A 9,639-nucleotide genomic window follows, 5' to 3' on the forward strand; every position below is an offset into this window, starting at 1 on the left:
TCAGAGCTCATAGCACACCAGGGTGGCCAGGAGCAGCTCTCCCAAAAGCCACTGGCTAAAACTGTCTCTGTGATACTTTGTGCAGAACAATAGCAGTTCTACGCTCCTGTCTCATTTTTACAAAACCAGTATTATCCTCTTTGTGACTAATGTCCAACTGCATTTCCCCAGTGATTCCATGTACACAGACAAGTTCAGGCAATGATGAACAAGAAAGTGCCTTCAGACTTACTCAGGGGCCTTTAGGAGCCACATACTGAGCCACACCTGAGCTTCAGTTAAAGGGCCTGAGGCCTGAGATTTAGGGAGCAGAGACCATGTCCTTCATTTTTAGGGCTAAGAAAAATAAAAGGGAGATTTGAGAATAAAGACTACAGAGTGAGAGAATGGATTAGCAGGAAAAGGGACAACTGTGCCAGTTTTGAGTCAGGAGTTCACAGCTTTACATGACAAAGACAGACCAATTTGAAACCTGTTAGGCTTTAGAGGACACTGACCCAGGTGTAGACTCCCACTTGGTTCTAACTTGAATCCCAAAGACTTTCCTCATTATGAGACCCCCTGAGTTCTCTGCCCTGAGTCTGATTGGAAAACAAAAAAGTCACCAGGTTCCCAGGAGCTTCCTCAGTTTTCTGCCCTGTTGACCACAAGTCATTTTTTTCCCTTCTAAGCGACAGTCTGCCTTTCATGCAGATGAGAACATGTTCTGCTACAATGTAGTTTTTTCTGCTTCTCATTCAGAGATGCCACTGGTAGGCACAGAGTAATAAATCTAGAATAATTTTCCAAGAAACTTTTAGATGGAGAGGAATCCACAGACCCTGACAGGAAACCAGCCCTTAATCTCCACCTGCACCTGCTCTTGGGCTGCCTGTGTGCTCAGTGTGTCCCAAGTGCCCCCTGGTGGTCCCACACACCCCATCAGGGAAGTTTGTGTCTGGGCTCACTCTTACTTCCCCTCACTGTGTCTGGCACAGTAATACACAGCTGTGTCCTCTGCAGTCACAGAGCTCAGGTGCAGGGAATACTGGTTCTTGGAGGTGTCTCTGGTGATGGTAACACGGCTTTTGAGTGATGGGCTGTAGTAAGTGCTCCCATCATAACATATGTACCCGATCCACTCCAGCTCCTTTCCTGGGAGCTGGCAGATCCAGCCCCAACAGTTACCACTGGTGATGGAGTAACCAGAGACAGAACAGGAGAGGGAGAGGGTCTGCGAGGGCTTCACCAGCCCTGGGCCTGACTCCTGCAGCTGCACTTGGCACAGGCAACCTGGGGATAAAAATAAATAATTAATCTTGATGAATATCAGGCACCTGAACATTGTCACTCTATTCCTGAGATATTAAAGGCACTTACATGGAGAGGTCACCACTAGGAAGAATATCCACAAGAATCTCATGTTTTAAAAGATAAGTCTGTGATTCCTGCAGAATATAGCCCAAGTGTGGAGGTGCTGTCCAGGGACCTTCAATTTAACCTGAGAGATGAAGGGGTGATTTGCATGGGAGAGGCCCAGATTTAAAGCAGGGCAGGTCCAGGGGTCTCAGTTTCAGTCTCCAGTGCTGTGATAAGGAAGCCTGACCCACTCCCTAGGGGTGTTCCTCCCTGCACAGAGAGCTCATAGGCCTGGGACCACAGGTCAGAGAAGTGTCAGTCTCAGAGAGAGATTTTGGTGGTGTGAAAATAAACTCTGATCTCAGGAGACCCTGATAATAGGCACATGCCTGAATTTATCTTTTCTCCACTTTCTCAGACACTCATTATCTGAATTCCTCTCCCTTTCCTTCATCTTAACACCCCAATATCATCATCCGAGACAATGCTGGGCAGGACAAGTTATAGGGACTCTGGGGTCCAGAGACCACAGATTGGGGACCACATCCATGGTCAGCCATTGGAAGATCTGAAGCCTAGGGCATGCTAGTGGACCCTTCTGAGGTGTTTCCTCACCTCTGAGTGACTATGTGAGTAGCTCCTGCACTGGACATTAGAGGAACACAGGTGTGCTATTGCCCTGCCCATAGGATGTGTGCAGAGTGTGTATTGAGTGACGGAAAGTCTCTTCTCAGAAGTGCGGAGGCTGTAAGTTATTGATCTTATCCTACTCCCAGTGCAAAGGACAGCATCTTAGCCAGGCATCCTGGCCTCTTCTGGTATCAAGACAGACTCCACACTCCTGTCCAATGCTGTGAGCCTCAGTTCCTGTTCAAGGATCATCCCATAGAGCTCAGCGTGACTCTCCCAGGGCAGATTGTTGCTTCCTTCAGGAAAGGAAGCAAACACTTAATTAGGATTTTTTTTTTTTGTCTTTTTCCATGTCCGGCAACGGATTGCAACCCTCAGTGTCACCCCCATACTGGACCGGGACCGGCAACAGGATCGCAGCCCTCGGCGTTGCTCCCGCGCCTCGCTCAGCCAGTGAGCAGGAACCGGTCTGTATGTGGGATCCGAACCCTCGGCGGGAGTGCCGCCGCGCTTCCCAAGCAGCGCACTATAGTAGTGCGCCACCGAGCCGGCCCTAATTAGGAATTTTAACAGAGTCTTTATTAACCAGCCGGCGACTGCCTCCCCTAGGTATTTTGGGAGAACAGCCTCAAGCCTTGGTCTTATGGGGTTTTAAAGGCAAAAACCACATCCTGTTGGCACATGGGTTTGTCCAGGGGCATGAAGCAAGCTAGGGAGCTAGTTTACAGCAGCCAAAGGTGAGCCATTAGAGCAACCAAGCATGCAAATTTTCATTGTGTATGGTTCTTGTTCCTATGTAATGGTTTGTTCCAATGTGATAGTTCACTGTGTATGTTCCTGTTTCCATGAAACGGTTTTTGTTTCTATGGGAAGGTCAATGGTTTCTCATGCAGAGGGGGTTTAGCCACATAAGAAGATGGCACTGGTGTTGCTCAGGGTCCTCTATGACACTGTTAGTGTCCTCCCCTCCCAATTTAGTCTATCCCTGGCAGCAGCAGAGTGAGGAAGACAACAGGGAGCAGTGACTTTGGTCTGTGTGAGGAGACATGGGCTGGCTGAGCTGGTTACTCTGAAGAGGGGACTGGTCCAATTCCAGGTCACAGCTGGCTCAGCCTGGTTCTCCTGTGAGAGTCAAGGGACATGGGTACAAAACCTCCCCCTGCACCATGGCTCTGAGGAAAGGAAGAAAACAAGAAAGTAAGATGAGGAAAGGATTCTAGGGGGAGCAAGATCTGGAGGCTCACCCCATATGCAGGGCTGGGCTCCTGGGCTCTGTGGGTGTGAGCAGCAGCCCTCAGTCAAGCCTGCTCAGATGTTTAGAAGGAAAAGATTGCTGTCTCCACCTTTCCTGAGCATTCCTGCTTTATTCCTAGCACAGCAGTATGCACACCCATGTTCTTACATCTCAGAGACTCAGCTATCAACAAAGCTAATTCTGGAAGGCTCCCTGGAGTGGTTGTCAGGAGTCCTGGGCACTGCACTGTGGGTGGTTTTCCCACCATGTCAATCTTGATGCATAACCCAGCCTCTTCACAGGTAGTTGGAATTCAGAAGGTACCACATATGAGAAGCTGGTTACATGCATGATGACATGTTCTGAAGGTGTGTCCCCTCCCAATGATTAGATATTGAGCAACAGAAGGGAATCCTATGTGGTGACTACAAGCTCCTTTGCTGGTCCTTCTCTACCTCTGCTCCTCAGTGACCCACATTCTGGGTAGGATCTGGGCACTTCCTGGTGCCACTGAACTTCCCTGAAAGCCTGGCTAAAGGATGGCTGGGGACCAACATCCACAGTGCCCAGTACATGTATGGACGCTGCCCTGGTTGCTGGACTGGGAGCTCAGATGGGGCTGGGAGTTGGGCCATTTTTCTCCTCACATGGATCTAGCTGTGTGCACTGGACTTCCTCCCAGTAAGGTGACAAGGCCAGGTGAGTGGTCTTCTCTTTGCAGACATTACTGGAGGTGATTTTATGCAAATATAAATGTAGCTTGAGCATATGAATCAGAAATCAACCTCTTAAATGTGTACCTAACTGACTCAAAAATTATGTCTACACACAAAAATGTCCGGGGCCAAAGAGCCCGGTCATAGCCAGCCCAGGGTCATGAAGCCCTGCCAATAGCCCTCTGGCACTAAAGATATAAATGCTGTGACCTTTCCACCCTTTTCTCCTTCTTGCTGCTTGCATAGCCCTAGGCGTAGATCACCACTGCATTGCTTTCGATAGCTGAGAAATGTTCCATTTCCTGGAACGATTTGCCCTGTGGTTTTTCCCAGAAAACATCTGCATACTTCCTTATCTGCTGATTCCATCCTGCTGGCTATATAAGCTGTGACCTTCTGGCTAATAAACGAGACTTGATCAGAATACTGTCTTGTCTCCATTTCTCTCATCTCTTGCTCCCACCAATTCCCACTCCCCCCTTCAGGGTCTGCGTTGAATATCCCACAGGTCGGGACATTTCTGGCACCCAACGTGGGGCACTGGATACGGGGGATACCATGAGAAAGACAGTGCATTGGAGGGTTGACCGCTGAAAACAAAGGAGTAAAACCTTTGTCTGCCATGGGAACCTGCCGCATCAGGATAAGGTAAGTAAGCGCACCCAATAATGGGACAAGAATTAAGTTGTCATGACTTCTACATAAGACAGTTACAAAAGGCTTTAAAGATGCGAGGAATAAAGGTTAAGTCAAATGATTTGCTTAAATTCTTTGATTTTGTGAAGGACCTTTGTCCCTGGTTTCTGGAGGAAGGAACTATTAATTATAAAAAATGGGTTAGAGTAGGTGATGCCTTGCAAGATTATTTTTAAACTTTTGGTCCAGAAAAAGTCCCTGTAACTGCCTTTTCTTTTTGGAATTTAATTAAAAATATGATCCAAGATAAAGATAAATTCCCCAAAGTTTCTGAAACTATGGTCCACACTGAACAAATACTAAAGGCAGGTTCCAAAACAGACATCCGAGCCTCCTCTCCACCTCCTGACGAAAGCATACATCTCATATCTCTAGACGACGATTCGGAACAGTCCGCGACACCTACTGTTAAACCCAAAATGCCCCAAAAATATCCGGTATTGAAACTTCAAAATAAAGAGAAACCTCTAAATTCTGATCCCTCCAAGGTGGATTGGGGCGATCTGGACACAGAGGCTGCTGAATACCATGCGTCAGATGATGCATTTTTGGCTCAGCCTTTGTCGTGCCCTCTCCCTTACAATTTGCCCTCCACTCCCACAGTGGTGACGGTATCAGATCCTTTAAAAAATTTAGAGTCAAAGGTTCAACAATTAGAAAAACAAATTCTCTTAGAGGAAAAGCTCCAGGTCTTAACGACAAAACTGCAAGAATTACAAACAAAACGTAAGAATACAACATGTCAAACTAAAGCGACTGGCTATTGTCCTCTGTTAAACAACAAGTTAACCCCCCCCCACAGAAAGAGCTCCCATTCATGTAGATCAAAGTCTTTTTGACCAACTTGAGATCTTCCCAGTATCTGAATCTGTGGATAACATGGGACAAATTACCCGCAAACATGACAGGCTGGGATTTAATGTTATCAAAGAGCTAAAAGGCGCCATTTCCCAATATGGGCCCACAGCACCTTATACCCTTGCTATATTAGAACCTGTGGCTGAAAGCTGGCGCACTCCTATAGATTGGAACACCCTGGTCAGAGCCACACTCTCGGGGGGTGATTACTTACTCTGGAAGTTCGAATTATTTTTATTTTTATTTTTTTTTCCTTTTTTGTCTTTTTTTTTCGTGACCAGCAACGGATCGCAACCCTCGGTGTTGCTCTCGCGCCTCATTCAGCCAGTGAGTGGCCGGTCTGTATGTGGGATCCGAACCCTCGGCGGGAGCGCCACCGTGCTTCCCAAGCGGCACACTGTAGCAGTGTGCCACCGGGCCGGCCCCAAGAAGTTCGAATTTTTTGAAAACTGCAAAGACATTGCTAGAAAAAAACCTTCAGGCTGATAAAGATTGGGGTCTTGATATGTTGACCGGCTCTGGTGACTATTCTAGTATTGAGGAACAAAAAAACTATGACCCAGGTCTATATTCCCAAATTCAAACAGTCACTTTAAAGGCTTGGAGAAGGCTCCCAGCTAACGGGGATTCAAGTGCTTCACTTACAGGAGTAAAACAAGGGCCTGAAGAGCCTTTTTTGGATTTTGATAACCGGCTAATGACAACAGCAGATAGGTTGTTAGGCAATGCAGATGCCAATCTTGATTATATAAAACAATTGGCTTTTGAAAATGCAAATCCTGCATGCCAGGCAGCCATTAGGCCCCACAAAAGTAAAACTGACCTCCAAGGATATATTCATCTTTGCTCAGACATTGACTCCTCTTGTCAACAAGGTCTAGCCAGGGCCACAGCCCTCAGTGGACAAACAGTAAAGGATTTTTTAGCTAATAAAGGCCAAAATATTAAAGGTTGCTTTAAATGTGGCAAGCCTGGTCATTTTGCTAAAAACTGTCAGGAAAACCAGACAAAAGCCCTAGTCACCAAGCCTCCTGGACTTTGCCCACAATGTAAAAGAGGAAACCATTGGGCAAATGAATGTAGATCCAAAACTGATGCTCAGGGAAATCCCTTACTGCTTGCTCAGGGAAACGGGAAAAGGGGCCAGCCCCAGGCCCCTAACAAAAGTGGGGCTATCAAGTTTGTCCCAGCCAACACCAACAATCCGTTTCAAACCTCACTACAGCAACCCCAGGGAGCACAGGACTGGACCTCTGTTCCACCTCCTGCACAGTATTAACTTCTGAAAATGGACCTCAAATTTTAAATACAGGTGTCTTTGGTCCATTTTCCCTTTGTACTTTTGGACTTGTCCTAGGTCACGGCTGTTCAATATTCAAAGGGCTACAAATTTTTCCCAGAGAAATTGATAATGATTTTACTGGAGAAATTAAGCTTCTGTCCAAAGCAACTACTGACATTGTCACGATTCCACAAGGAGAAAGAGCAGCCCAGCTTATCCTACTTCCCCAAGTTAAAACAAATAATAAAGCCCATAATATTGTGAGAGGTGCAGACAATTTTGGATCCTCAGATGCTTACTGGGTCCAACAGATTTCCCATCAAAAACCCTCTCTTACCTTATGGTTGGATGGTAAACAATTCACTGGCCTAATAGATACTGGGGCTGATGTTACTATCATTAGACAAGAGGACTGGCCCGCCACTTGGCCCCTTTGTGATACCTTAACTAATCTAAAGGGAATTGGACAAAGCCGCAATCCTAGAGTTCTAAATTTCTTACATGGATAGATAAGGAAAATAATTCAGGTCTTCTTCAACTGTATGTCATCCCTTACTTGCCTGTCAATCTTTGGGGCAGGGATCTGCTCTCACAAATGAAAATAACAATGTGCAGCCTTAATGAAATAGTTACAGCACAGATGCTGGCTCAAGAATATAGTCCAGGCAAAGGTTTAGGAAAACAGGAACAAGTAATTTTACAACCCATTCAGGCAACAGGCCAACTTAATAAACAGGGCTTTGAAAATTTTTGATTTCGGCCATTGACAAGCCTGTACCCCAAAGGCATGCTGACCCCATAACTTGGAAGTCAAGTGAGCCCATTTGGGTTGATCAGTGGCCATTAACCTTGGAAAAATTATGTGTCGCCCAACAGTTAGTACAGGAAGAGTTGCTGGCAGGACACATTGTTGAGAGTAACTCCCCCTGAAATATTCCTATATTTTTTATTAGAAAAAAATCTGGAAAATAGAGACTGCTTCAGGACCTAAGAGCTGTTAATGCCACAATGGTGGTTATGGGTGCTTTACAACCTGGCTTGCCATCCCCAGTGGCAATTTCTTCAGGCTCTTTTAAAATTATTATAGATCTCAAAGATTGCTTTTTCACAATTCCCCTACATGCTGGTGACCAAAAACATTTTGCTTTTAGTCTCCCCTCCATAAATTTTAAGGAATCCATGAAATGATACCAATGGTGGGTCCTGCCCCAGGGAATGGCCAATAGTCCTACCTTATGCCAAAAATTTGTGGCTGCAGTCATCCAACCAATCAGAGATCTGTGGAAAGATATGTACATTATACACTATATGGATGATATTTTATATAGTGTAACTTGCCAGCAATTCAAAACACAGGGTTTTACAATGTTTTATCCAGCTTGAAAAGCAGTTAGCTTTATCAGGTTTACGAATAGCTCCAGAAAAGATACAGTTTCATGATCCCTATACCTTTTTGGGGTTTCTATGATGGGACGCAAAATTACTAACCAGAAGGCTTCCATCAGCACAGATCAATTACAAACCCTTAATGATTTTCAAAAACTTTTAGGCAATATAAATTGGCTCCGTCCACATTTAAAACTTACTACTGGAGTCCTAAAGCCCTTATTTGATATTTTAAAAGGAAATCCTGGCCCTAAATCTTCCAGATCTCTCTCTCTAGAAGCACTGACTACATTACAAAAAGTAGAAAATGCTATTGCAGCTCAATTTGTTTCTTACTTGGATTTTACCCAACCCTTAACGTTTATTATATTCAATTCAGCTCTTGTCCCTAGTGGGCTATTTTGGCAGAACAACCCTAGTATGTGGGTTCATTTACCTTCATCACCAAAAAAAACCTTGCTTTCTTACTTTGATGCTGTTGCAGATTTAATTACATTAGGTCGAGAAAATAGTAGAAAGTACTTTGGGCTTGAACCACACAAATTAATCCAGCCCTACACCCAACAAAAGGTCCACTGACTTTTACAAAATTCTGATACTTGGCCTCTTATGAAGGCACAATAGACAATCATTATCCATCCAATAAACTTATTCAGCTTTGTAACTTACACACTTTTGCTTTTCCCCAAGTTACTCATAACTTGCTGGTAACTAATGCCCTTTTGGTTTTTACTGATGGTTCATCCACAGCGACAGCAGCTTATACCATTAATAATCACACAGTCCGCTTTACTACTTGTTATACTTCTACCCAACTTGTTGAGTTACAAGCTGTTATTCAGGTTTTTTTAACCTTCCCAAATCAGGCCCTCAATCTTTATACTGATAGTGCCTATTTAGCCAATTCTACCCCCCTTTTAGAAACAGTTCCCCAAATTAAACATGCCTCCACTGCCACTGAGCATTTTTTGCAATGCCAAAAACTGATTCAACAAAGATGTTTGCCCTTTTTTATAGGTCATGGTAGAGCACATTCCAACCTCCCAGGCCCTCTCACCATGGGAAACAAATTGGCTGATGCAGCCACTAAAACAGTGGCCACCATTACAGCTGATCCTGTTACACAGGCACAAACTACACACTCCCTTCATCATATTAATGCTCACACACTTAGGTTAATGTTCTAAATCACTAGAGAACAAGCTAGACAGATAGCTAAACAGTGTCCTTCCTGTGTTACACTCTTGCCTGTTCCCCATTTGGGAGTTAATCCTCGAGGACTTGTCCCAAATATGCTTTGGCAAATGGATGTTACTCATTTATCAGAATGTGTTAATCTAAAATATGTTCATGTGTCCACAGACACCTACAGTGGGTTTTTGCTCGCCACTTTACAGACAGGAGAAGCAACCAAACATGTTATTGCTCATTTGCTACATTGTTTTTCAATCCTGGGAATCCCAAAACAGATTAAAACAGACAATGGCCCTGGCTATACC

At 44.9% G+C, this 9,639-nt stretch overlaps 1 gene segment (V, D, J or C); it reads right to left on the bottom strand.

Annotated features, from left to right (window-relative positions):
* Window positions 1-9,639, bottom strand: part of LOC103605807 — a 16,367-nt gene continuing 6,728 nt past the window's right edge. The window contains 2 exon segments of the V gene segment in view: window positions 1-110; window positions 964-1,272. Coding sequence covers window positions 1-110; window positions 964-1,272 — 419 coding nt within the window.

This window comes from Galeopterus variegatus, unplaced genomic scaffold (genome assembly GCF_000696425.1).
Source record: "Galeopterus variegatus unplaced genomic scaffold, G_variegatus-3.0.2 Scaffold6087, whole genome shotgun sequence".
In the NCBI taxonomy this organism is placed as follows: domain Eukaryota; kingdom Metazoa; phylum Chordata; class Mammalia; order Dermoptera; family Cynocephalidae; genus Galeopterus; species Galeopterus variegatus.